Source organism: Lichenostomus cassidix, chromosome 10, assembly GCF_008360975.1.
Source record: "Lichenostomus cassidix isolate B80296 chromosome 10, HeHo_3.0, whole genome shotgun sequence".
NCBI lineage: Eukaryota > Metazoa > Chordata > Aves > Passeriformes > Meliphagidae > Lichenostomus > Lichenostomus cassidix.
In genome coordinates, this window is record NC_139491.1 from 2,541,673 (window position 1) to 2,568,691 (window position 27,019).

At 48.8% G+C, this 27,019-nt stretch overlaps 4 protein-coding genes across 12 annotated transcripts; 2 read left to right on the forward strand and 2 right to left on the reverse strand.

Annotated features, from left to right (window-relative positions):
* Positions 1 to 323: 323 nt before the first annotated feature.
* On the reverse strand, positions 324 to 5,569 carry MTFMT (mitochondrial methionyl-tRNA formyltransferase). 2 transcript variants are annotated; one of them, XM_085070311.1, is made up of 10 exons: positions 5,412 to 5,569; positions 4,788 to 5,000; positions 4,281 to 4,403; positions 3,363 to 3,465; positions 2,731 to 2,806; positions 2,083 to 2,174; positions 1,467 to 1,548; positions 1,077 to 1,159; positions 546 to 764; positions 324 to 474 (listed from the first exon to the last, which is right to left on the reverse strand). In XM_085070311.1, exons 1-9 carry the CDS (start codon positions 5,534 to 5,536, stop codon positions 564 to 566), a joined length of 1,098 nt encoding a protein of 365 aa, XP_084926437.1. In that variant the 5' UTR covers positions 5,537 to 5,569; the 3' UTR covers positions 324 to 474; positions 546 to 563. The 2 variants fall into 2 exon arrangements, with proteins under 2 accessions (XP_084926437.1, XP_084926436.1); XM_085070310.1 differs by having other exon boundaries at positions 324 to 764.
* Positions 5,570 to 10,037: 4,468 nt separating this feature from the next.
* Positions 10,038 to 26,891, reverse strand: RASL12 (RAS like family 12). Of its 8 annotated transcripts, none has more exons than XM_085070318.1 (8): positions 26,272 to 26,891; positions 20,353 to 20,469; positions 20,193 to 20,249; positions 19,016 to 19,089; positions 18,743 to 18,933; positions 17,851 to 17,971; positions 15,829 to 15,981; positions 10,038 to 14,938 (listed from the first exon to the last, which is right to left on the reverse strand). In XM_085070318.1, exons 2-8 carry the CDS (start codon positions 20,459 to 20,461, stop codon positions 14,759 to 14,761), a joined length of 885 nt encoding a protein of 294 aa, XP_084926444.1. In that variant the 5' UTR covers positions 20,462 to 20,469; positions 26,272 to 26,891; the 3' UTR covers positions 10,038 to 14,758. The 8 variants fall into 8 exon arrangements, with proteins under 8 accessions (XP_084926444.1, XP_084926446.1, XP_084926448.1 ...); XM_085070320.1 differs by lacking the exon at positions 26,272 to 26,891 and adding an exon at positions 21,285 to 22,150 and having other exon boundaries at positions 15,843 to 15,981; positions 17,851 to 17,967; XM_085070322.1 differs by lacking the exon at positions 26,272 to 26,891 and adding an exon at positions 21,285 to 22,150 and having other exon boundaries at positions 15,843 to 15,981.
* SLC51B (SLC51 subunit beta) lies at positions 13,800 to 16,621 on the forward strand. The gene is made up of 4 exons (XM_085070325.1): positions 13,800 to 13,903; positions 14,573 to 14,713; positions 15,145 to 15,235; positions 15,988 to 16,621. The coding sequence occupies exons 1-4, from the start codon at positions 13,864 to 13,866 to the stop codon at positions 16,205 to 16,207; spliced, it is 492 nt and encodes a 163-aa protein (XP_084926451.1). The 5' UTR covers positions 13,800 to 13,863; the 3' UTR covers positions 16,208 to 16,621.
* Positions 22,710 to 24,684, forward strand: KBTBD13 (kelch repeat and BTB domain containing 13). The gene has a single exon (XM_085070303.1). It carries the CDS (start codon positions 22,900 to 22,902, stop codon positions 24,280 to 24,282), a length of 1,383 nt encoding a protein of 460 aa, XP_084926429.1. The 5' UTR covers positions 22,710 to 22,899; the 3' UTR covers positions 24,283 to 24,684.
* Positions 26,892 to 27,019: the final 128 nt, after the last annotated feature.

A 27,019-nucleotide genomic window follows, 5' to 3' on the forward strand; every position in this document is an offset into this window, starting at 1 on the left:
AAGTGTAATAGAATATCCATTTTCTGGATACAGGGCACACAAATTTTAAATGGGACATATCCCAGGATCCGAAAACAGAAAGGAGAAAGAACAAACCTGTCATGGACAGGAAAAGATTCCCTAATGTTCCCAGCTAAGTTACTCATCTCAATGTAGGGATACAAAGAGAATTTTAGGATCCACATGAAAATCAAACTAGACAGTCTAAGTCTCAGTGAGCATTAGAAAAGCACTGGATTGCAATATGTCCAGATTAAAGTAACTGCCCAAAACTTATGCCTGAAGAAAATTACACCAAAAGTCCTCTAAAAAAACCCTGAAAATGCAGTATAAAAATAAATTTATTTCTCAACAGGGGAAATAGGGATTTATTCAATATCTACAGCACTCACAGATTCTCTTCCTTGATGGGGAAAGAGAAGTATCTTCAGGAATCCCACGATGAAAATATGCAGATGGCAGTAAAATCAAACTCTACAGGAAGAAATCGCTTAATTAAGTAGAATGTTATAGGTGGGCTTTGAAATATATTACTTTTAACTTACAGACATTTAAAAATACTTTTATTGTTTTAAATCCTGTGTCAATATTCCCCTATCTTTCAGAGTCTTTTTTGCTGTGCTAAGTTTGAGTGTTTGAAATCTGCATTCATGATGAACAGTTCTTGGATTTTGCTGGAACCAAGAGTGCATATATCCATTGTAGAAGTCAACTGCTGTAAGCTTCTTCTTTAACACAACTGTTTTGATTCCAACCCAGCCTTCCTAAAAATAAAAACAAACAAAAAAAGTCAGTAAGCTTCTTCCATGTTTAAAGTTATCTTTAGCACCCATAAGCTGCCCTACAGAATACATTTCATTCAATGTCATCAGGTTTACAATTCAAGCTCTTACTTGCAAGTGCAAAGCCTGTTAGTGGAAATAAAAAGTCTAAGGTATCAAATCAAAATTCTGATGCTAATCCAAACTAGTACGGAGAATAAATATGGACAATTAAAGCAGAAGTCATGCACCACATTAGTACTAAAAAACCTCATCTTTAGGGCAGTGATTACAAAACAAATGGGAAAAGCCTACCTTGCAGTGAGCTATCAGTGTTTGGGACACTTTAAGGAACAGCACTGAACCAGGAACAACTCCACAGTCATTTAGTATTTGATCTAAAAGTAAAGTAAGGTCATCTTGTATTTTTATGCCAACAAGTACAGAAAAGGTCTGAAACACTTCTGTCTCTTTGAAGCATGATAACCATCTTGAGTCACTATTCTGCTAAAAAATATTTTCTTGTATTCTGTGTTTTATTATAACCAAATGAGCAGAAACAATCAGAACAGTCACTCTTTGGCACTGCTTCATATCTGATCCATGAACACTCACTGAGCCCTAATCTGTCACACCCCTTGGCCCACACAGCACTCAGATTCCTAGAGAAAATGGTTAAAAAAATTATAATTTAAGAGTAAATACCAGAAAAACCAGGGATATTATCCACTTCCACAAAATCCGTAAGTTTAATGGTAGTGCCCTTCCAGAGTGTCTGCAGAGGAAACTGGAAACAGAAACAGATGACACACTGAGAATATTTTCACCGTTTCCATGCAACTGTCTAGTTTTCATACCTGTGATAATAACATTAGGGGAAAATTTAACTGTATGTCTACATAGGAGATTTTCCTTATCATATCTAGTTTTCCTTGGCCTTCCTCAAGCCATTAGCATATGCAGTAATGAGTTAAGCAATTAGCTACAACAGCTCTTCACTGTAGCTGTTTGCACTGTTCATGGTCATGCAGAGATGTCACTGTAGTTTTCCAAACCCTCTTAAACATACCAGGGGAAATCTCAGAGCTAAAGAAATAATATAAAATTTTTGAGCTGATTTCACACTTGGGATCAAGTCCATGAAAATTCTCCTCCACATTAATTCCACCTCTAATACTAAACTACCAGGATTTCAAAACACATGCTAGGTTACAGAGGCTAATATAACTAAAATTGAGGTTTAGTGATTAGTTAAAATATCTACGCCAAACTCTGCCATGCTATAGGACAGAAAAGGGTTTCAAAATAACCACTCTCTTACCATACTTCCTATCGCACGATGCAGCTGAATTATTTGTGCAGCTGTTTGCTCTTCCCATTTTATACAACTCTTCGCTATAGAGATTTTAGGAGCTGGGGGAAAAAGAGAAATTAGACTTCTTATTTTGTTTTACATCTTTTAGCAAACAGCTGTACTACTTTAGCCTACTTTAAACCTCAGTTTTTTCTGACCAATAGTGTCAATACTATCCAGCCAAGGTACCTCAGACAACAACTGGAGAAGAGATTTTGTAAACACCTCAATTTGGATTATTTGTATTTTATTCTCAGTTGTTCTCTTATTTACCCATTGCACTGCAAACCTGTAACATGCTTATAAGCACAGCTGTAACCCTTCTGTCAGCATTACAACCATGAAGAATAACAAACTCAGATTTTGTGACACCAATTGTGATTTTGATACTGTAAAAGTAACTGGGAAAAAAAAAAAACATTAATGCAGTAAATCCGAAGAATTCTGAAGCATTTTTCTCCCTGTATGACTTTTTTAAGCCAGAGAAGGCAGTGAAGAGAGCACACTGAGAAATTAATCTAAAAACAAATACAACCTAGCATGGCAGGAAACCTAAGTTTTCCAGCTGATAAAGGAAAAAATGAACAAGTCACATTAAAAACAATGTGTACCTACCAAATGTTACTCCTTCTTTTGGCTGCTCTTTTTTATTTTTTAAACTTTCAGGCAAGTTCTTCAAAACTGCTAGCAGCTGAAAAATTAATTTTTGTACAGAGCATTAGCCAAGTTAAGTTTAAGCAATAATAAACAAAGTAAAACTTAATTTTTCAACAGTGAAATATTCCTGTGAGCTTTTAGTAAATCGGCTCTGTGTATTCAGAAGATGCGTATCATACACACAAACACAGTAAAGACATCCTTCCCACTGAATCACAATTAAAAAACACAAGTATTTTTTTATGGATGCTCTCTTCTGTGATATTAATCCCAGAACAGGACAAAAGCTGACTATTGAGACAAGAAAGCTGATATTCACTTCAATAAAAGAACCTGCACTGTTTCCATAGACAGAATTTGGATTCTTCACTGAATGGAAACAGAATGGCAACACACAGAACTGACACTGATGGGTGATCACAGACCACTCAGCTTGTCTCTCAGCAGGGCAAAATGCTCACAAACACCAAGTTTCACATCATTCTCCTCTTAAACTCGAAGCCAGCTCAGAACGTGATTAGTAAGAATTCTGTTTGCACATTTTAAAAGCAAAGCGCCAGTCAGAAGTGACACAGCTGGCAGGACTTTACCATGTTTGCACCCATCTTTGCCAACATTGCTTCCAGCTCCTGTGCTGTACAGCGGGGAGGAACAGCAACCTCTTCTTGCTTAACAATTGGCCCTACATCAAACCTGCAAGGCAGAAAACACACAGCCTTACTGGAGATGCTGAAGCTCAATTAGCAGTTCAAAAGTCTGCATTCAACACATTAGCTCAGTTACTAATTACCCTTTTTTATCCCCTCTAAAACTGTTTTTCATACGTAATTTCACATTATCAAATGTTTGGTTCATAACACAACACAAGGAAGAAAATATCAGATCTGTCTTGGCAGGAAGATTCTCTTCAGCAAGCTGAGACTGATATGAACACAGAATTTACAGTTCAGAACATGAGATCTCAGAAGAAACAACCTGAAATATTTAGAGCAAATTTGCTTCACACTTTCCTGAAATCTAGTATTAGACAAGCATCTAAGAAGCAAAAGATAACTAGGATAATGTATTTTCACAAACCTTTTAAGACAAAATTTGGGCTGAAACTAAAATATATAATCTCTCTCATGCCTAGGCATGCAATTTCTTGTCCTTTGTCCATTTACAGGATGTTACAGGTGACTTTGAAGTCTGAAAACAAGATCTTTTCTGTCCTGTCATACCAAGCCTATTGATAAAGCTGAGACTTTTCTCTGTTCCCTGTGGTAATGTTAAGAATTAGGAGAACAGGCCTGGAATGCAAATTACACACTTACTAAAATACTGTAATTGTGGCAAATCTCATATGGTCAGATGAACATTTCTAAGTGTTTCAAACTTTAAAATGGAACACACATATAAAAAAATTGTGATTATGGAGAATGAGTTAAATAATGACTTCAGCAGTGATTATTTAAAGTCCTGAGAGGCACCAGCAGCAGTGAGTTGTCTGCAAAGCACATCAAATGTACCTTTTTGGTCTTATTTCCATAACTGTCACCCCAGTCACCTTATCACCATGAAGCACTGTGTGGACTATGGGTGCAGGACCACGCCATCGTGGGAGGCAGCTGGGATGGACATTCAGCACACCACTGGAATGAAATATTTACAAGTCAGAATAGGAATGGTACCTGAATCACATGTAAATGGGTGTTCAACATATACTATGGTGAAACTACTATCTGCTCATACCTTCTCATGTGTTACTGGCTTAAATATGCACTTGAAGTAAAATTCACCCTATATAAACTTTAGTTTCTCAGTGAACACAGAGAGAGAGATGTGAAGAATACATTCTGCTGAACATTTGCATAAATTTACATCCATGTGTTTAAGAACACTGAATCTCACAATGACAGCAGTAGGGCCCAGGCTAAGAAGATGAACCTAGGGAAGTTGACTTGCTACAAGCTGCAGGTGCTGAGAGTGCAGCTTTGCTAATGAAGCACTGACAGATGTCCTGTCAACACACTTACTATGGGAACTGCAGGATGAGGTCCTCGCTTAGGAGACGTCCAAAAGATGCCACCACACCCACATCAAACTGCCCCACGGGCCCCGTGTGAGGCCACTCGTGCACAGGCAGCTGGAGCTCCCGGGCACAGCTCCTCACGGGCAGCTCCCCGGGCAGGCGGGAGGGCAGCGTCACCACCTCCAGCCGGGACACGAGCGAGTCCTCGCTGGGCTCCCTGCGGTGGATAAGGTGTTGAACGCGTCGTGCAGGCAGAGTGAGGCGAGGGCTGGGTCACCTCCAACCCTCGCTGTGCCCCGGTGCCAATCCACACAGTCCCTGTCCCACGCCCAGCCTCCTTCCCCCTCCCTTCCCTGCCATCCTCTCTGCCCAACCCACGGTCCCTCCCGCCGTGATTTCAGCTCAACAACCTCCGAGCCTCATCACCAGCCCTCATCTCCCACCCCTCGGTGCCCAGCGCTCCCTCACCCTCCCCAGCCACCGCCGTGTCCCCTCAGGCTCCGCTCCCCTCAGGGCCCATCTCCCCTCAGGTTCTTCATTCACGTCCCCCGTGTCCCGTCTCCCAGCCCCGTCTCCCCGCAAGGCCCCGTCTCTCCTCGGACCCCTTTCCCCCGTGCCCGGGCGGTACCCGGCAGCCCGCAGGGCTCGCAGGGCGGTCACGGCGAAGCGGTCGGTGCCGAAGAACAGGACGCGCCATGGCGGCCCGGCCGCCCTCACGCCCTCCCGGCAGGCGCGCACCAGCCCGGCCCGCATGGCGGGGCTGCCGCCGCGCGCGGCGATGACGCCATGGGCCCGCCCCGGGCCGGGAGCGCCTGAGGGTGAGGCGGCGCCGCCATGATCGGGAAATCAGAGGGTTATAGAGGAACCTGAGTTGGGAGGGATCTGAAAAGGTCATCGAGTCCAGTCCGGGGCCCTGCGCAGGACACCCATCCTACCCTGTGTCTGAGGGCGTTGTCCAAACCTCTGTTGAGCTCTGGCAGCTTTGGGGTCGTGGCCATTCCCTGCCGAACCTGTTATCCCCCTGAGGGCCTAACAGCCCTCTGGGGGATAAACCTTTTCCTGACATTCAGCCTAAATCTCCCGTGACTCAGCTTCATGTCGTTACCTCGGGTCCTGTCACTGGTCATGAGAGCAAAAGATCAGCACCTACCCTTTTGCTGACTGTTGGAAGGATGTTGAAGACCACAATGAGATCTATCAGTCTCCTCCAGGCTGAGCAAAACAAGTGCTTTCTGCCGTTCCTCATATGGCTTCCCTTCCACACCCTTCCCCGTTCTTGTGGCCTCCTTTGGATGCTAAGGGCTTAATGTCTTTATGTTTTGGTTAGCCTGGAGAGGACTGAGAAGTGATCTCATTAATGCATAGGAATATCTCCTAGAGTGCTAAGATGATAGTGCAAGGCCCTTCTGGTGGTGCTCAGCAACAGGACAAGGAGCAATGGCCATAAATTAAAACATAAGAAGTTCCATCTCAACATGAGGAAGAACTTCTTTACATTTGAGGATAGCAGAGTGTGGAACAGCTGCCAGGGAGGGTGTGAAGTTTCCCTCTCCGGAGACATTTCCAAACCCATCTGGACGCGTTCCTGTGTCACTGCTCCAGGTGACCCTGCCTTGGCAGGGTGATCTCCAGAGGTCCCTTCCAATCCTAACAATTCTGGGATTCTGTGATCCTGGCAAGGGGTGGTGGGAGCCAGCAGGGTCTGTGCTGTCCTGACAGCTCCAGCCCCACAGTGTCAGTGCTCCCAAGTGGTGTCACCCATGGCTGTGGTCCTATAACCCCGACCATGAATTGTCTGTGTTGCCTCAGTGCGAAGATAACGCAGAAAAACGTCAGGGACAGAAAGGGGTGTTGACCCCACAGCCACTGATCTGGCTCTGACAGCATTTGGAAAGCAGATTTCAGTTTCTGCCCCCATGGACAGCTTAATTTTAACAGTGACAGTAACTCAAAGAATGTTTTCTTGTAAACTATGGGGTCAGAATCACCACTTAAAAACTGTCTCCTCCCATAACATAAGTGTGAAAATATTTTATCATTCTGCTAAGAACATTGTTTCTGTCCATGAGAAAATGGTTTATTTGTGTAGCTTTTAATGTAAATCACATACACAAATTCCCTGCACATCTAAATCACTGTCCATCCTACAATCTTAACACTAGGAATTTCTGAAGCATGGAGTGTGAGAATCTGGAAATGTCTGATATGCCAGTGAAAATATGTAAATTACTTGGAAAATGGATGGCAGAATTTTATGTTGGATACACGAGGGTAGGATCAATAAAGAAAGTAAAATTTTGTTCTGTACTAAGCAGTGCTATGTATATTCCTTCCCTTTTCTCCTGTCTGTTTGCCTGTCATTAGGGTTTTCTTCTCTCAGACATTGAAGATGCCACTGTCTCCAGTGGTGATAAGAAAGAGAAAATAACAAAAAATTGCTGTTACAAGTAAAAAAAAGTCAGGCCATCCTATCTGGGGTGCTTACATTCCTACACCCTGAGAAAATGAGAATATGTTACCAAATAGTGAGGTAATTTCCTAATCAGTATGTAAAAATCAAATGCTAAAAAAACCTTACCATTTTCTCTTACTTGGGGAGTCTCATGAAAATCATTGTTTTAGTCACATGCAGGACACTTCAATTCTGGTCGCCTCAGTGTGTAAATGAAAGGTTGTAGCAAAACTAAATAAAAATATAAACAAAAGGCTAGCAAGGATGAAGGAGTGGCTTGTGCTTGAGAAGAGATTAAAGCTCCCAGCGCTGGTTCATGTTGGAAAGTGGATTGGAAAGAAGGGAAGGCGAACAATCTGACTTATCACAAACAGGCAACGATTCGTCATTGCACAATAACTGAGTGATTACATGCACTCACGGGTGTCAGGCCCCAAATGAGAGGAGCAGTGTTCAGCACAGAGTGTAATTTCAGGCCTTATCTCAGATGGTAAAAAATTTGACCCTGTAATATCTCAGATGCTGAAAAATACTCATGGTTTTCCAGAGGCAGTGAGGGCAATTGCTGGAAGAAATGCTGGAAGGAGACGTCCTGTCTGGTGACAGTAAATATGAGTTCTCTGAGTCTTGGGTGAAACTCTGGATTTATCACCAACACTTCAGAAAGGCCAGGGATGTGTGTGTATGTCTGGAGTGCCCAAAAGTTGTGAGTTTGGACGCAGAATCCAACTGCTGCTCAGTGTTAATTTCCAGGTATCAGATCCAGGTATGGAACATGTCATTGACACCACATGTGGAGTTTCACCTGCTGCTCCTCCAGGACTTAAGCCCTGGAGATGGATTCTCACTTCTGGCTGTAGTTAAGGCTCCTGAAAATACTGTAACTCCATGCTGAGCTTTTGCCAGACTTACGCATGAAGTAATTAATGTTTCATTTCCAGTGAGTTTTTGAAGTGGACTTAAATTCCATCCAGTACACTTGCTCCCACGTAATTCATCCTTGGCTCTGATACCACAGCACAGTTCAAACACATTATGGCTGTTATTCATTATTATGCCTTCAGCACAGTGTTTGTGAATTTTAACTGAAGATTTATTTTAATATAAATTTTTTCAGAATGAAAGCAATTATCTGATTGTTTCACCAAAAAAAAAAAATCTGGCTTTTCTGCTGCATTTGGACTCTGCTTTTGTACATGGAAAGAAAAAAAAAAGCAACCCTGAATGTTTAGTTATTCTGTAACCAGGCATTTCAGGTCAAAGACACTGAAAGGATCAAAAAAGATAAGCAAAATTAAAACACCAAGGTCAGACAAATTCTTCCCAAGAGTAGTGAAGACAAATCTGAGGAGGAAACAAAACACAAATCAGATCTTATCTCCACTTTGCTTCCTGGCCAAGGACTCTGAAAGTGTCTCCAAGAAGTAAAAAGATATCTCTGATTAACCAGTGCCAGTGTTGTCAGGGGAGACACAAAATCAAATACTCACACTCTCACTGGAGAGGAGCACTTCTGAGCACGTCTGTGGTTCTCTGGAAAAGGACAGGATTACTGGGCACAAGAGCCAACTCTAACCAGTGGGGAATTGGTTTTATCCCCATGTACGTCATGCTGAGTCCTAAACATATCTCAACCACCTACCTGCATCCTGACCCTAGATAGGTACATAAATCAAACCATATAGAAAATTGGGATGAAAAGGAACCTTCTGGGGCTTTGCAGTCACCATCTTTATGTGAGAGTCACCTCTTCACCTCGGCCAGTGTCTCCATCCCTCTACTCAGGGATTGTTCTGCAGCAGCCAGATGTCTTCTTTGCACTTTCCCAAGGCCAGAGGACTGGATTGTGAGACCACTTACTGTTCTGCCCCTGTACCTTTCCCTGGCAACAAAAAGCTCACAAGGACACTAGAAAAGTGTACCCCATTGTGATGGCACCTTTAAAATGATCCAGCTGGAACTGAGAGGGAAAGACAGCACAATTTCTCATGTAGTGGGGTGTCCTGGCTGGACATGCCTCCAGCAGCAGGGAGCAGCTCTTGTTTCCTGGGGGATGTTTCTGAGCTCCCATCTGATCGCTGCCAGGCCAAGGCTGAGCAGTGAAACATCTCTGTTTGGGGAGCACATACCTGCTGGGTGGGATTTCACAGGGACTGCCCAGGGAAACTGACTGGGTGTGAGATGGGATTCAAAGGATTGATCACACCAGAACAAAGCTTCAATGCCAAAGATCATAGAATCATAGAATGGCCTGGGTTGGAATGGACCATAAAGATAATCTCATTCCAACACCCCTGCCATGGGCAGGGACAGCTTCCACTAGACCAGATTGCTCAAAGCCTGTCCAATGTGGCCTTGAATATTTTATTTCAAGCTGAAAACCACCAAGAACAGGAGAAACATAAGAATACTGCATCCATCATCTCCAGTTTAGCTGTGTGCCCCAAGCCCATCCGTGAGACACATCTCTCTTGCTTTGCAGTGTGCAGCTCCATCCATGAATCAGGTAGTTCAGGGAGGAGGAATCCTCCTTTCCCAATGTGGCTGGCACAAAAAGCAGCACATCAGCCTGCAGAGCCTCTTAGCAGACTATTGACTTAGGCAGGCGTTGCCAGTACCTGTGAAACTGGGATGGCAAAATCTGTGACAGGTGCTTCATGCTTTGCCTGCAAAGTTGATTGCTCTGGTGAGATGCTCTAACAGCCTTAGAATGGCCATTCATTTAAAAAAAGAAAAAAAAAAAGGATAATATCTCCTTTATCAGGACATGCTTCCTGTATGCAGTGAGGACTGAGCCCAGCGGAGTGAACATTATCATTTATTTAACTGCAGGGTAACTTATTACTAAGTGTCATTCTACTCAGCGTGCTCTTTTAATACTGATTATGCCAATAACTTGAGCAAATAAACTGGAAGTTGCTACAGCTCATTCTTTGGCAAAAGGTCATCCACCTCGTGCTGTAAATGGTCCCACTAAAGAGGTGTGTTTTTTCAGGGGCTGGAGTGTACCTCACCTGTTGGACTGGCCTTCACACATGACTCAGGAGCAGAATGAATCACAGCTCATAGCATACCCAGAGCAGCACAGGGAACCTTGTATTACCACGGTGCTCAGAGGAGATGTCTTCGGATGACAGGGCTTAAAGAAGAAATGTAGCTTCCTCCCTGCTGGGAACTGCATGTTGCTGGTGAGTTAGCGGAGATTAACGGGCATTCCTGCTGCACTGGCTGCTGGGTTAATTTATAGCTATCTCTAAAGAAAGGCTTATTTATTTATTCTGGTTAGAAAGCTGGAATCCTTGGAAATCTTAAGTGAAAGCAGGCTTTTAAAGGAGAGACTGAATGGCAAGTAAGAAGCAGGCTGGGATAACTCCTTTATATAAAAGCAGTCAAAGGAAAATGTATAATATAACTCAGATTTTTTCTTTAACTTCTTATTTTACAGAGGTTAAAAAATAGCACAGACTGACTTCTTGCCTTAATATTTTATATATTAGACATTTTTCTTGTGTTCTTTAATGGAACTCAGTCCTTAATGTACCTTTATAAACCATATCATCCATTTGCATGTCTGTGGTGTGACACTGTATATGTATTCTCTATGAATCCCAAAGACAGGACATCCCACTTGAATATTGTATTTGGAATAACTGACCCATTTTAATGCAATCAGCTAAGATAAGATAACCACCAGAGAGAGAGTCTGGAAGACAAGAGGAGACTACTTTGGAAATGCTGGGATGTTCTAAATGCATTGTACCATATTGTTTAGTGAGTTTTTAGTATGGAGCCCAGAGGGACATTATCATCTTAACAGAAGCTGTTAAGATGATCTTTCCAAAGGATTTTTCCCCATCTTTACTGAAACCAGTATAATATGTATCTAAAGACTTCTCATTTGCAGAGTGAGGGCAACATGTGTCTTGGAGAGCAACCATGACTACCAGACCTGACAGAAAGCACTATGGAAAGCACAGGGTGGTTTCACTGCACCTCATGCTGTGCCCTGGCTGGAAAGAGGCCATGTGCATCTGGGGACATGTGTTAAACATGGCACAGCCCCCTTGCTGGATTATGCCAGCCTTTAGAGCACCAATCCCTCAGCTCTGCCTTCTGCATGTGATAGGTCTTAGAACTCCAAGGGCTTCCATTATGAGAAAGGATTTTACCATTTAGATGCTGGGATCAATGCATAGAGCAAAAAGCAGTCACTTGCCATTTTTCTGTAATTTCTTGAGATTTCATTGAATGCTACCAAAGTCTACAGATTCACAGGAGGATTTGAAACAGCATTGGTGACTCTTTGTTCATGAAATACACAACACCATACACCATTTGCAGCTTTTGACGCGAAAATCCCATTTGCAAAAAGAAAGAAATTACAAAAATGTTCAGGTGTCAATATAAACTCAAAATAACACAGGTAAAATGTTTCTGGAGAGGTCTCTTTGTTCTTTCTGCCTCCTTCCATACAAGCATGAAATGCATGAGCTCTCTCTCATTTGAGCTTCCCATGTTGTACCCAAGCTGGGAAGCAACCTCAGAAGGGTCTTGGGTGTCTTCAGAGGGATAGGAGACCAAAGTGTGCACTTGAGTTGCAGAGGCCTGGATCTCAGGGCTCATCCCTGTCCATCAGCAGCCAGAGTCCCTGCTGAGATGTGCAGGCAGGGGAGCAATGGTGAAGATTTTCCCCCACACTCTCCCAGCTCTCTCATGGAGCAGTGCTCTCCCACGCCAGGATGTGGGCAGCAGGGCAGAGCAGCTGTGTGGGGGAGGCTGGAGGAGATGGCTTTAACAATCTCTTCCAGGCTGGAAGATCCAAACTCCCCAGAGCATGTCCAGCCCAGCTGTGGGAGTCACTGTATCCTTACTGGGGAAACTGGTGGTTTAGGCAGAATCCTGCTCAGGCACTCTGCTGGAGTAGACACACTGACCTGAGAACACTTTGTTTTGTAGCTTTGATGAATGAAACTAATTTGGTTACTGTGGTTTAGATGTAAAAGATTTGTAAAATAACAGGAGTTTTTTATCTTAAAGTTTTTTACCTAAATGTCCTGTTAATGCACAATAAATGTCCATTCTACAGCTGTGTTTTACCTACAAAGTTCTGGCCTCCCATGTCTGGGGAGATTTGGCAGTTGGTCACTACTTTATGAAGTAGTGAAGTACTTCCAGCAGCTTTCCAGCATCTCTGCTGTGCACAGACACCAGGAGGTAGCCCACAACTTATGAAACACCTTAGGGGAAAATCAGCAACATGCTTGTCAAATATTCCTGTTCGAGCAAATGATTACTCAGAAGCCTTGCACAGCAAGATTTAACACATTCAAGTGCCACTTCTTATTAGGGTGTAGCTGACTTGTAACTTATTTTCATTGGCACCAAGACTTTATTTCCTCCTTTGTGAGGGGTGATCTATGTGAATAAGCTAAAGCTTACCTGGATGGGAAGGTAATTGGCACACCTAACTGCAGGGAACAGCTTTACCCATATTTTCTGAAATATAAAGTGGACCATGTACTTGAGAGTCCCCTCCTCAAAGAATTGCTAACAGGGGGTTTTCTGGCAGCAGGGAACAAGCCTGCATGCCTGGTTAGCTATAAAATGTGAACTTTGAATTGTGAAGACATTGAGAACGGGGGGAAAATAGTAGCAATCATTAGGTCTATAACCGACGGGACAAATGCTTCCCTGAGGAGTCAGCAACAGCGTTGTTGACACGCCTGGCATGGTGAAACATGCTTGTGAGCAAGTTTCAGACAGCACCAGGCCACACAGCAAAGGCAGGTAAAAGTTGAGAGTATTAGACTATCATAAAAGTCTTCATATAATAATTAATGGCCTGTGGGGCCAGAAAGTCTAAGGGATGCACGTGGGTTGTGGGGTCATTGACCTGCCAGTGAGTGATGGCCAGTGAGCAGGGGGCTGGGGAGAGCCACCTCAATGTCTCACCAACTCACCATGGACAGCCAGGAACCCCTGCTCAGGGCACGTCCCTTCAAAGAAGGCTGAAGAACTAATTTGGACAAGCAGCCATAAAAGTTGGATTGATGCCACTGACAAATGAAGGAGTAAAGGTCAGGGAGGAGCTTTCTGTTCCCCTGAGGGATGGGAGATACTGTAGCCTCAATGGCAAGCCGGCCTTGCCTCCTCTTGGAGCTCAGCCTTCCATTTCCTCATCTCCACACCCTTATTCTACCACCCGTGGGTTGGCAGCAGGTAGTCATACATACATAGGCAAAGTATGTGTTCTCTAAGGCTTATGGTAGGGGAACAAGCAAGGAAGCTTAGTTAGTTGGGGAGGGGCTGGCTTGCAGCAGCTGAGCTCACATCTGTACAGGTTCACCTCGGCAAGGGATCCAACCCCAGGCAGCAGACTCTGTGCCAGACCCCTCTGCTGTCACCTTGGTGGCTCCAGGGATTTCCACACTCTGTCCTGCCAGTTCAGATTCCCATTCACAGGAAGAAACAAATGCCAGGGTACATCAGATCCCCTCTCTGGATGGAGCTGGAGTAGGGAGTGGAATCTCCCTATCTCTCAACACCCTAGTTTCTCTGTCTTTCGCAGGCATCTCCACACTGAAGAAACACTGGTGAAGACGTGATCATCCCAGCTGCATAGACAAATATGAAGTTCTTCTGGATTATCCCATTTTTCCTGCTACAAGGTAGAGTCTTGGCTTAAAGGATAATGGTGTGGGTGCAGTAGGTCACATTTACAAAGACCTTAACTTTTTGGAAGTATGGTTTCTACCTTTCTATGGGGCTATTTTCCTCAGTGTATACACCAGCAGCAGCCTGGCTGAGCTGTGGGAAAAGTTGCACCCCAGTTCCAGAACTGGGTGTCATTCCCATCTGCACTCTATGTATGTCCTGTGCTTGGGGTTGGCCACACTTATAAGTTGGTTTCTTTGCAGACACTGAAGCTTTTCTGATAAAAAATGCTAGTCAAGCTGTGTTTACAAGCCAGCCTGATAAATAGGAATTTATTGCTGGAGGACTGCAATCTAGAGTCAGATTTCCCAGACTGGTCTTGGCAAGGCAGCTCTTTGGTGAATTGTGGCACACAGAGCTTCCTCTCCATGGCAGGAGCTGGGGAATGTGGAAAGGTCCTGTCAGCATCCTGGGGTCTTTGCAGCCCTGGTGCCCCACCATAGTGGGGTCTGCAGCCAAAAACACTCTCCACTTCTCAGGGCATGAGATCAGGCTGTGCACTCAGGGCTATGTTCTGCCTGCTTGGAGAGACATGCTGGCAACCCTGGGAGTGAAGGGGAAGCTCACTTCCAGTTTGAAGGGCTGCAGTGAGTGACCATTGCATCTTTCTCTTTCCTCCACAGCTGAGGCAGAGCACAAGAACCTCCCGACCACCCTGGCCAGCACACATGTGTATGAGCACACACCAGGCAATGTTACCCTTCCACTGGGCTTGGAACTGGAACAGCTGGAGGAGCTGCTCTGGTTCTTCCGCACAGAAGACCGTAAGTCGCGTTGGTGTTCCTACATTGAGACACAGTCCTTGGCTGTTAACTCTCCCACCTAACAGAAATGCCTGAGGGCATTACCTGAGGAGGTGATTTACTCCAGATACACAAACCCTCAGTCTTGCCTTCAGAAAAAGCAGGCCGTAGGTGAAGACAGGTGGGAGGCTTTGCTGAGGTAGTGTCTCCTCCCAGAGTGGGGTTCAGCCTCTTTCCAGGCAGAGCCTGCCAAGAGAGCAAAGGTCTCTTGTGATTTTGGCAGGGTGGAGAGAGCAGATTTACATAACAGCAGGTCAGTGCCATGAGGATCAACTTCAAAGCCACAAAAACCAAGGACAGAGCATCCTGAGTGTCCTCAGGAAACCCTTGGCGTGGCTGTGTGGGTCACACTGTGCTGTGCCTTCTAACACTGCCTCTCTGCTTTCCCCCAGCCTCAGCATGGAATTACTCTGTCCTTGCACTTTCCCTTGCAACCATGATTTTGGGTCTTGTTCTTCTGACCATCAATGTTGTGCGAAACAGGTGAGACGGGAAAATCTGGGAATCTGTTGGCATGTGATGGTGCCCTGAAACCCTCCAAGACAGACAGACATGGGGGTTTGGTAGGGCAGTACAAGCCCTGAGTGATGGGGAGAAAAGACAAATTCCCTTTGAACCATTTTTTGTTATTAAACCTTGCCTTGTGCCTGCTCTCCTTGTGTCACTTGGAACAAGCCCCTTCCCTTCTCTGGGCCCTGGATCCAGTAAAGGTCTGCACAGCTCTGCCCAGCCCAACAGGGCTGCTGGGAGGGAAGTGATGATAACTGTGCTCTCCCCTAAGTACAGGGGCCCTGGAGAAGGACTCCCACCCAGCCTTTCCCCATCTGCATCCCCACACTGTTCCCCTGTTGCTGCACAACCCCACAGCTGAGGAGCAACTCCCTGTTTGCTACACCATGAAAACTTAGCTCTGTGTCAGAGCTGCCTCTTCAGCCGAGAGAAGAGCTAATGCTACAAGCCTGCCTCGCTCTCCCTCTAGTGATGGCTGGCTGTGTGCTGCTCCTGGTGTCAGGAGCTGGGTGCTCTCCAAGTGTGAATCCACAGCTGTGTGTGCTCAAACACTTCAGAGCACTTACCTGGAACAGATCACCTGGCAGTGTTTGCCCACAGGCAGCTGGCACATTCCAGGGACACGATGCAAATTGATGGCTTTGACCGTGAGCAGGGTAGGTGCCCTCAGATGTGGGCTGGGCTTGCTGCTTGACTCCATGTGTCCTTGTTGTGCCTTCCTGCAGGAAAAGGAAGATTCTCATGAACAGAGGAGCAGCACAAACCCCACAGCAGGTTGACCTGGATGCCAAGCAAGCCCTGATGCCTGTGCAGGAATACAGCCCAGCTGAACCACAAAAGCAGGAGCCAGTGCCTCAGGACCAGAGACCAGGGGACGTCATGGTCCAGTGGAAGGATGGGACTGTCACCTCCCTGTACACAGGGATGTCTGAGGAGGCCATATAGTGGCAGTTGAAGTGACCCCATTTAGGCCTTAAGGAGATCATCAGAATGTCTCCGTTCGTAGGGATGGAAGTTTAAAAATGCAGTTTAGCCTGGGGAAAGAAAAGAGTGAAATAAGAAAGCAGCAGAGTTGCACCTGCAGGAGGGGCCCTGGGCTCAGCTCCTGCCTGGCTGGTGTTCCCCCACTGTTCTCAGCTGCTTCCAGCCTTCTCTCCAGTGCCAGCTTCGTCTCCTTCCTCAGGTGCTGCAAACAGGTGGGAGCTGAGCCAGAGGAGGAGGTGAGAAGCTTGTCCTGCAGTCAGCCAGGGAACACACCCTCACTTCCCATCAGGAAAACAGCAACACTGAAGCTGAGGCATTTTTATTCTTTTCAGAAATCCTCTTTATTAAAATACTTTCCAAAGTGGTTGATCAAAATGCCATATTGAATCTGTCAGTTAGGTCATATATATATTTATATGGCTATATGTACAAATATACACATGGATATTTTACTCTGCAAAGTAACTGCAACTCCAGGGAGAAGCAGAACATTTAACCTGATAGAGCACTTGAAACCAAATACCCAGCCCTTGGCCCTGGCTCAGGCACAGGTAGAGCCTGGTCTGTTTCAGGATTCCCTTTGTGTCCATCACTGGGCACGTGTGGAAGCCATGAAATAATTTAGGACATTATTGGAAATATATCAGTCTTTTAAACAAAGGCTTTTCAGACCACGTCCTCGTCAGCAAAGCGTCTCCTTGCAAAGCCTTTGGAAATGGATGCTATAGTGTAAAAAGTCAATTAAAAAAGCAGCAGTTTTGGTGTGACTTAGTTTGAGGTGTGGGAATCAGTTTCAGGCCACCTGAGGCCTTTAGTCAGCTGAAACAGTATCTGCACCTTTTTAATCTGGATTTAAAAAAAAATAAAAATTCCTCACACTTATTGCTCAGTCGGGGACCTGTGGGACGAACAAGATGGATGCCTCTGTGCTGGATTTGTGATCAATTCCACCTTCCTGGGCTCCTGTAGCTGTGTGCCAGGTGCCCAAGCTGGCTGGGGGCTGTGGGGATGGCCTTTGCCCTCCCAGTGGCATCCCAAGCTCTGGCTCCTCTGGGAGCTGCTGCATCCTCACGGAAAACTGAGCAGGACAGGGTGCCAACACCGCAGCAGCACTGGGCAGGAGCAGGCAGAGTGATGCCACAACCCATGTTGGACCCTTGGCACCCTGCCTGCTCACCAAGTTGCCACCGCTGGCTTTGTCCCAGCACAGAGGCTGGGTCACCATCTGCCAGCAGCTGCTGCAGTGCCTGTGAGTCCATCATGGAAGGTCTCAGCCCCTGTGGAGCTGGGGGGGATGGATGAGATCTCTCCCCCCTCTCTGCAGCCCACAAGGACGTGTCCTAAAATATCTTGAAACCTTTCAGCAAGGTGAGCGTGGGAGCCTTCCTTTTGCTCTGAGCCCGTGAGGACTTGACAGTGACCAGCTTGGCCTGGGCCACCGAGGGGATCTCCTTGTAATTGACAGCAGAGAGCGTGTTGAAGGTGCAGGTGGCCAAGCTGTGGTGGGTGGGCAGTGCCACCGGCGTGGCCACTGGTGGGCAGGGCCGCTCCTCGGAGATGAAGAGTGGCCGCACGGGCGTGTTGCAGTCCGCCTGGCGCCTCACCTCCCGCACGGCCTCGTGGAAGACGTGCTGCACTCTGGTGAAGTCCTGGCATGCTGACACCTCATGGAAGAGGCACCCGAACCTGCTGGCGAGGGACATCCCTTCTGCTGAGGGTACCTGCCTGGCGAGAGGGGAGGCAATAGGTGCAGGATCCCTTGGGGCATGGCAGCCACCCAAAAAGGGTGCAGGCAACTGATCCTGCATCCCACACCTGCTTCCCAAAGAGCACCAGGGTGGCACCTGCCCATCCCTGCCCTGGGATGAGCAGGTACATGAATCCAAAAGAGTTCTGCCTTTCCCAAAATCCCAGAGTAATGGTCTGTTTGTGTCCCTGGGGAATCACACCGCTTCCTGTGTCAGGGATGTTATCCAGGGACCTGGGGGTGTGTGGTGACAGTGCACTGGGAAGCAGGGAGGAGATGGGACAGGTCCTTGCTGTGGGGAGGGGGACATCTCCATCCTGGGAGCACGAGGGGATTGGCAACACGCGTGACTCAGGGACCCATGGGACCACAGAGCGGCACAAAAGGCCAGAAAAACATATCAGGCACATCCAGTCCTGGCAATGGGGTTGGGACTGGAGGGCTCCAGGGAAAGGAAGGGCATGTCCAGAGGGGCTCCTCTGGCTCAAGCCCTGCCAGGGGTGGTGACGCTGCCTCACCACGCAGCCAAAAAACATCCTACTGAAAATACCGATGGGCTCAAAATAAACACATCACCCCTCGGGCAGGAGAGCAGAAACTTTGGAGATGTGGGAGGATGTTGCAAATACTAACGGGGGTGGAAATACCCATAAAAAATCATATTTGGGTTTTGTATCCCTGCTGGAAGGATGGGGGATCTGTGAGCTCTCTCCCAGTGGGAACAGGCAGCCTTACCGCATGCCTGATACCTGTACTGCTCCATGTCCAGCTTGTTTCCCAGCAGGAGCACGGGGCAGTGGCGCTGGCAGCCCCGTGCATGCAAGGCAAGGACCTCGAGGTAGCGCTGGCAGCCCTCGAAACTCTTCCTGTCATCGATGCTGTAGACAACGAGGAAGGCGCTGGCCCAGCACAGGTAGCGCTCGCAGTTCCCAGGGCCGTCCTGGGGGTGAGAGGAGCAGCTGAGCTGTGGTCCAGTTGTGGTCCAGCTGTGGTCCAGCTGGTCATCACCCCCAGTGCCTCACCTGGTCAGCAGTGTCCATCACCTTCAACAGCACAGGCTGCTGGTCCACCAGCTCCTCTGAGGAGTAGGTGTCCTCTGCAAGGAGAAGGGTGGTTGTGAGGATGGGCTGGCACATCCTGTCTTCTTCAAAGACAAGCAAAGCCCAGGATGGTTGGGTCACCATGGAAAAATGTCAGCCCTGATAAGGAGCATCCTCCACCAACGCCTCCCATCTTGCTCCTTCCTGAGACAACGTTATTTTGGGGGACTGGTGGTGATGTTGCTGAGCGAGCTTGGCTAGGAGTGCTCTCCCTGTTCTCCCTGCATGCTACAAGCGTGGGCTCCCATGGGAGAAAGAGGGAGGGGAAGGAGCTTGGCACAACCATCACTGCACCTGGGGCTTGTCCCTTATCTAAAAGCCATGGCCTGCTGAGATAAAGCCAGCTGGGGGCTTGACACGGGCCTGTTTCCCAATAAATCAAGCAAGAGGAGCAGTCCTTCTTTTTCGGAAGGAGGGCAGGCAGGGAGAGCCCTTGAGCCATTCCCCCAGGAGAAAGATGCTTTCTCTGGGCCAGCTTTTAACGGATGTGTTTAGGAAAGGTTTTGACGTGGGAAGATGAAACCACATTCCCAAAAATATCCGAGGAAGAAAGGATTTATCCTTCTTTCTAAGAGTCACTGAATTATTAGGGGCTGGAGTCGGTTCCTGGACTAGGTCCATGTCTCCCTAATGTCCCCAATAAATCATTTATGGTTCTTCCCCACATCCTGGAGCCAGGCCTAGGAAAATAGTTATTAATTACTCAAATGAGTGGAAAAAAATTGCCCAGAACTGCTCACTGCAAAACTCAGCCCCAGAGTTGCCTGCTCTGCACACCCCCTCATTCCCTCAGCCCTTCCTCTGCCCAACACCCATGGAGCAAGCAGGAGGCATAAGATGCTCCACAAAGAGCCCCAAGAATTCACCTTTCAGTTTCCTTGGGGCGAAGTGAGGAGCCAATATTCCCTGTCCGATATGCCCCCCAGGAGGGCACTGCTTCCACCTCTGTTTCTGCAGACAATTTGGGATCAAATCCAGCCCTTCTTGTTGTTTTTTATATCATTTTGGGGCGGTTGGGTTTTTTTTCCCCTTACATGCCATAACTACAAGAAACACGGGAGATGGGAAGGATGCTCCGTGGGATGAGAACGTGACTTACCCAAGTTGGGATCGTATTCGCTGATGAACCTCTTGGTCAGGAACTTCACGGTCAGAGCTGCAGGATGTGAAAGAGGCAGGTGAGGCAGGTGTCCCCTCATGGCACCCCGGCAGTCCCCCCCGATGCCCTGCCCTGCCCTGGCTGCAGATGCCTGTCTCACCTGACTTGCCGGCCCCCCTGCACCCCAGGATGGCCACGTTGCACTCAGGGAGGAGGCTCTGCGGCGGCCGCTCGCTGCTGGCTCGGGGTTTGCCGAACATCGAGGACATCCTCGGTCCTGCGGGAGAGAGTGAGGGGACATGGGGCACTCGCTGCCATGCCGGCTGGGGACCTTCCTACTGCCTGGCTCGTGGGTGCCGCAGCCTGGGGAAAAGAGGAGCTCAGCAGCACCAGGGTGGGAGATCCCCTCTCTTCCATCCGCATCCTGGAGCCAGGCTGGCTGGCATCCTCGTCCCACAGTGGTGGCCAGCACCCCACCCAAAGAGAGGGATCCCCCCAGCCCTGCGCCCACCCATCACACCCCAGAAAGAGAAGAAAAGCACAGCCTCCCACCTTAAAACCCACGGCCGGAGGGGACGCAGGGTTCTCCGGGAGCTCGGGGCCGGGGGAGCAGCTGCCCCTGCACGGCCCGGGCTGCGATGAATGAGGCAGGCGGAGGCGAGCGCGGCTCCCGCTGCTCGGGCTCCAGCCAAACTCCTTGTAAGGAAAGCTGCCACGCCGCGGGGCTGGACACGCTGCCCCGGCCACCCCGAGGACGGTCCCCCGGCAGGGCACACGGCGGCACGCTGACCTCCCCCAGCTTCGGGCAGGGACCCCTGAGCCCAAAACCTGCCGTGCTTCTGCTCCGTGGCCACCTCGCCATGTCCCGGCACCTCCTCGAGCCCTCAGCTCCCCGCCGTGTCCCCAGCAAGCGGGAGCAGCACCCGGAGCTGCCTGTCCAGCCACCCTGCCCACCACCTGCCCAGCTCCTTCCAATGCAATTAAGCAGAGACACATTCTGCTGCCGGCAGAGGCTTTCCAGGAAGAAAAATACCCTTTTCCCACTCAAAAGACTCGATCCCAAGGGGAAAAGGGAGCCCAGGGAGTACTCACCAGTGCCCGCACCAATCCATCAGCCGGCACCCAGTGGCTCTGAGCCTGAGTAGGTGGCGGAGGCTGAAGTCAGCGTTGTCATGGCGATCACAGCCATTTGGGATGGGGCTTAATGCCCGGGACCACAGGACACGGTCCCTGGGCTGGCCCCGAGGGATTGCGGGGGTGGCATAGCCGAGGCTGGGGAGCGAAGGCTGCTCCGTGGCCATGCGGGGCTGCTGTGCCCTTGGGAATATTGCCCGGTAATACAGGCGGGATATTTTTAAACCCTCCCAAAATAGTCTGGGAGTGTGGAAGTCCCTGAGAGCCCTAGGGATGGGAAGGATGGGGATAACTCCCCTGTGGGAAGCAGAGCCCCTCTGAGGACTCCTGACCCCAGACCCTCTTTGGGCACAGGTCTAAGGTGCTTAAAAGCAATTGGAACTAAAGATGGTATTTTAAACTGGGTATCCATGAGGATCACTGACAGTGGTGCAAGTGCAAAACTCTCCCCTTTTCTCCTAAACTCAGATTTTTGGAGGAACCTGCTGGGGCCATGACCCTGAGGCAACAGCTTTGCTATCATGTGCTGCCCTGAAAGTTCCCAGCTGCTGGAATGAGGGAGTTAAGGAGGGAGCAAAAAATAGACCTGCAACAGCATGGGCTGCTCAGGTTAAATTATTCATCAAAACAAAACAAAACAAATCACAGTTAGTGAAGGGGAGATGCAGGAAGGAGCCTCCCACGTGAGCCCTGGAGTGTCAGCTCTCCTTGACACCCCATGGCAGAGGTGAAATGGGATTTCTAGCTGGGAAAAGCTGTGATTAGCACACAAATGAGTGATGTGCCACAAATAACACTTTTCTTCACTGTCAACTTCTGTGTCAGTCACACAGCTAGCTATTATGGGGGGCTAAGCGAGCCCTGAGGCCAGAGGTTAGATTTTTTCGTGAGAGGGGGTTGCTGCATTTCATTTTTCTCACCATGAAATCCCCAGGTGAAGCACAGGCTGTCTGATGGCTCCTTGCACTTGGGAGGGATGTTGCAAATGCCTCTGCCCTGGGGAGAGTCACAAAGGAAGGTGTCTCCTTGCCCATGGCAACACTTGAGGAACAGCCAAGTCCCTCTCCCACAGCCAGGCTAGGCAGCTACGAGATTTTCTGATGTTAACCTCTCTGTGACCATAAACTCCAATTTTTAAGGAAAAAAAAAATAGTGTGGCAATATGCTCTTTCCAGCCATGCAAATGTGTCACCCTCCCCAGGTTGGGGGTTGTTCCTTTATGGCATAACAAAGAGGATGCCTGAGAGTCGGGAAAGAAAAACCAGGTTTCCCCTGAGTGGCTGGGCATACTCCGTGGGATGATCTGGGCAGCTCTGCTGTGTCTGGCACTGGCTGGTGACACTGGAACCCTTCCTGAGTTTGGGTGGGCAGCTGAGCCCAGTGGATGCCTTTGAAGGGCCCGGTCACGAGCTCAGCTATCTTTAGACCAAGGTATTTATATTACAAGGCCACTGGGCTGTGCAGCAAAGGCATCAAAGGGTGGAAAAGGCTGGAGGGGGCTGTGCTGGGGCACAGCACAGAGGGGCATTGGGTGCTCCCCCACCCCTGAGAGCTGCTGAGCTCGTGGGCGAGGATGACCCCGGAGGAGGAAGGTTCTCAGGCAAGGCCCCTGGAGAGGGTGCGTATCCGGGTGGAGGAGCAGTCATTCTCGGTGGAGAAGGCCTTGCTGGTGGAGAGCAGTGAGTACTTCCGTGCCCTCTTCCGCTCGGGCATGAGGGAGAGCACGCAGGAGGAGATTGGGCTGGGAGAGCTGAGTGCAGCCGGGTTCCTTGCCATGCTGCGGGTGCTGGCAGGCGAGAGGCCCATCCTTGGCAGCGAGGAGACCTTCCAGGCGGTGGAATGTGCTGCCTTCCTGCAGGTGAAGCCCTTGGCCAAGTACTTGATCCACTCCATCAACTCTGACAACTGCATCCTGCTGTACCAAGCTGCTGCCATATTCGGCCTCCTGGATCTCTTCCACTGCGCTGCACTCTACATCAGGGACAGCTATGCTGAGCTGGAGGAGTACCTGGACTGCCTCTCTGATGACCTGCTGGCCTATGTGGAAGCCCTCCTACCCAGCACCTTTGTGGCAGTGGGAGCCCACACCCCCACCTTTGAGTTCTTGGAGGACCTCTCCAGGACCATCTGCTATCTGGATGAGGAGACTAACACGTGGAGGACCCTCTCCTGCCTTCCTCTGAGTGCCAGCACGTTCCTAGCCGGCATGGCAACCATGGATAATAAGATCTACATCGTGGGTGGTGTCTATGGGGCCAACAAGCAAGTGGTGGAGAGCAGCTTCTGCTATGATGCTGACACCAACGCCTGGAGCGAGTTCCCCAGCCCTCACCAGCTGCGCTACGATGTCAGGCTAGTGGCCCACGAGGGCTACCTCTATGCCATCGGTGGTGAGTATGAGAAGATCTCTCTCAAGTCCGTGGAGAGGTACGACCTGGCCTCCAGCACCTGGACATTTGTCTCTGACCTGCCACAGCCAAGCACAGCAGCACCCTGTGCCCAAGCCTTGGGGCAGATCTTCGTTTGCTTGTGGCAGCCGCTGGACACCACCATCATCTACGAGTACGAGACCCAGCAAGATGTATGGCTTCCTGTCACCGAGCTCAAACGGCACCAGAGCTATGGGCACTGCATGGTGGCCCACCGTGACAACCTCTACGTCATGCGCAACGGCCCCTACGACGACTTCTTGCGTTGTGTCATCGACTGCTTCAACCTGACATCGCGGCAGTGGAGTGCCCTGCCTGGGCAGTTCATGAACAGCAAGGGAGCCCTCTTCACTGCTGTAGTCAGGGGTGACACCATCTACACCGTCAACAAGATGGCCACACTCCTCTACTCCGTGGAAGAGGAGACCTGGAAGCAGAAGAAGGAGCGGGCAGGTTTCCCACGCAGCGGCTCCCTGCAGACCTTCCTCCTGCGGCTGCCAAGACGTGACCATGAAATTGCGACGTAGGTGGTTGCCCATCCCATGTCAGGATGCTCTCCTTGCATGTAGCCTTCAATCTGCACTCACTGCTCCCCTGGGCTCCTCTCCTGCTCCATGGAGCCATGCTCAGGTCCAGGGATGCATCATGTTGGACCTTGGAGGTGACATTAGAATTTGCCAGAGGGAAAGGGCACCTGCTGTCTGCCTCTTCCTGCCCTGCATGGGCACAAAGTCCTGTCAGCCATGGACTCACAAGCCAGCCATGTGCAGGACATCGTGGCTTCTGCAGAGGACAGATACCACAGAGGTGCAAACACGGCATTTATTTATTCTGACTGCACTCTGAGGGTGTGCAGCATTCCACCTCCTCTCTGCCTCAGTGGGAAATCATTCATTATGTCCTGGAATTAAAAGGAAAGCTATAGAAAAGCTTCTCATTACTGTGTTTTTCATTACTCATGGGTTTTTTTCCCCCCACTTCTTCTGAAGGAAAACACCTCCTATCAGGGATCCATGTCAGGACTTGCTCCTGCCCCTGCATGCTTTTTCAGCTGTGGCTCTGTTTCAGAGCCCTGCATGGGAGGGCAGTTCCCACGCAGCCCCGCACTCCCCTGGGAATTCTCCGTGGCTGCAGCAGGGTCCTGGGAGGAGGAGGGGAAATGGGGAGTGAAGGAAAGCAGCTCCTGGGCATCAAGTGCTGAATGTGCCAAGGGTGTTCTGGGACCTGGGAGCAATCCGTCACCCTCCCAAGCCCCAGCACAGACCCAACGGGGTGGCAAGTGCTGGGTCTCATTGGAGACTCGCTTCAGCCAAGTCAGGGTCTTTTGAGGACATGGCAAAGCTTGGAAGCACAGAGGGTGCCAAAAGGGAAGGAGGGGAGGGAGTGACACCATTACATGGTGATACCAGGCTTGCAAAGAGCTCCACAGCCAGAGCTGTTCCCACTAGATCCCACCACCCGGTGGGATTGCTGGGGATTGCTCTGGGGATTGCTGGGGAGCACAGAGCTCCCCTTTGTGACCACAGGGACCAGAGCAGCAGCAAACCCAGACCCCACCTCAGCTTGTTTCCCATCCATGGGGCAAGTTTTGGGCTGCCTGATCTGTCCAGGCTGGGAGGGAGCGGAAGAGAATACCAGCTGAGATGCCTCAAATACCTCCACTGCTGATTCTCGCCAAGTTCTCAGCATTTTCAAAACAGTTCCCGCATTTGAGAATAAACCCACTTAACACAACCGCAAACCAAAACAAACCAGAAAACCCCAGCTTGCACCCACAGCCAGATGGAAAACCACTGGATGTGCCTTGTCCCCATTTGCTCTCTGCCACTGGGCCAGGCCACCACCCTGCTGTCACCTGTGAGGAGACCACTGCCGGTGCAGCTGCAGGTCTGGCGGTGGCATGGGGGAGGCAGGGGACACCAATGGCCCTGTCCCAGATCTGCACCATGGGCATTGTGAACTGAGCAGTGTTGCTGTTCCCGGGTGGAATGTTACAGGAACCCTTCAAATCAAATCAAATCAAATCCCTGTCCCCTTTTCAGACAAAACCAATTAACATTTCTCGTTGTCTTCTCCTGAGAGCGGCACATGGAAACATGTTGCTTTAAAACAATTTTAAGTTGAACAAACAGCTTAAAGATCCATTAAAATAAAGTTAAAATAATTCTGTTACTAAAATATTTATGTTGGGCTCCTGTGGCCAACCCCGGATGGCAGAACTTGGCAGGCTCACCGATTCCCTCTAGCTCCAACACCAAGTGATACAATGTGCTCCCCACTTCCACATGCTGCTTTTTGACAGTTCATGGGTTTACAAAGATATTTGTCAACAAAATGCAAAAGGTTTTAATTTTAAGAGTAGCACTTGAGGGAAAGTGTGAGTCTTGGCAGGTGGTTGAGTATGGCAACAACGCTCGTAAGAGCCATTTGTTGCATCCATCAATCCAGACTGTGATACAGAAAGTAACACAGGATAATTTTAGGTGCAAAGGGAGGAAAAAGGTTACATGTCTTACCTCTGCAAGAAACGATGAGCCAGGACCAAGCAAACCACTAAGGAGGGCAAGAAGCTGCTTCAGCCTTTGCCCAGTGAGTGGGCACGACGCTGCCAATGTGTTTTGCTCCACCAGAATTCAGCACCACTGGCACCAGCACAGCATCCTTATCTTCCCCTTTCCATCCTTACAGTGTTCACTCCGCCAAAGATCACAGTTTGAGGCGACGCGATCCGCCTAATCACAGTTTAACCTTTTGCAAGTGTCTTTTTTAAGGTGACATCATCTTGGCAAGGGGGAATGTAAGGAAAAGCTGTCTGTAGATGGACTTGCCTTATAAGGGCCGTATCAAAAATAAAAGCTTGTATAACCAAGGGAAAGCAGGAGGAAAAACAGGGCTGGGAGTTCCAAGAGCCTGTGAGGTCCCTAGGAATATCTCCCTAGGACATCCACAGTGCCACATTTTCCATTTCAATGCCATTAAAGAGCAGCAGGAATAAAGCATCCTTGGGGATGGATGGGTCAACTCCCCTAAAACCCAGATGCCAAGTTTCCTTGTTGCATCCAGGCAAGAATGAAGGCAGTCATGGACAGCTGCACCTTCCTGTTGGTGTTTGGCACCCATCTGGAGCTTCAGGGAGAATGGACATGGTGTTTTACCTTGATGGCAGTACATTGTGCTGGGACATTGTTTGGAAGGATACAATGGAAAAATGGTACTAATACAACTAACTAAGGATTTTCTCTGCTGGGTTTTGCCAGTTGGCAT

Coding starts and splice junctions, on each gene's coding strand:
- SLC51B (XM_085070325.1), top strand. CDS start 13,864: ATGAAGTTCTTCTGGATTATCCCATTTTTCCTGCTACAAG. Junction 14,714..15,144: donor GTTCTTCCGCACAGAAGACC/GTAAGTCGCGTT, acceptor GCTTTCCCCCAG/CCTCAGCATGGAATTACTCT. Junction 15,236..15,987: donor ATCAATGTTGTGCGAAACAG/GTGAGACGGGAA, acceptor GCCTTCCTGCAG/GAAAAGGAAGATTCTCATGA.
- RASL12 (XM_085070318.1), bottom strand. CDS start 20,461: ATGTCCTCGATGTTCGGCAAACCCCGAGCCAGCAGCGAGCGGCCGCCG. Junction 18,934..19,015: donor TGATGGACACTGCTGACCAG/GTGAGGCACTGG, acceptor TCTCACCCCCAG/GACGGCCCTGGGAACTGCGA. Junction 15,982..17,850: donor TCCACGAGGCCGTGCGGGAG/GTGAGGCGCCAG, acceptor CTTTTCCTGCAG/GAAGGCACAACAAGGACACA.
- MTFMT (XM_085070311.1), bottom strand. CDS start 5,536: ATGCGGGCCGGGCTGGTGCGCGCCTGCCGGGAGGGCGTGAGGGCGGCC. Junction 3,466..4,280: donor ATGGAAATAAGACCAAAAAG/GTACATTTGATG, acceptor TCTGCCTTGCAG/GTTTGATGTAGGGCCAATTG. Junction 2,175..2,730: donor AAAAGAAGGAGTAACATTTG/GTAGGTACACAT, acceptor TTTTTCCCCCAG/CTCCTAAAATCTCTATAGCG.
- KBTBD13 (XM_085070303.1), top strand. CDS start 22,900: ATGACCCCGGAGGAGGAAGGTTCTCAGGCAAGGCCCCTGGAGAGGGTG.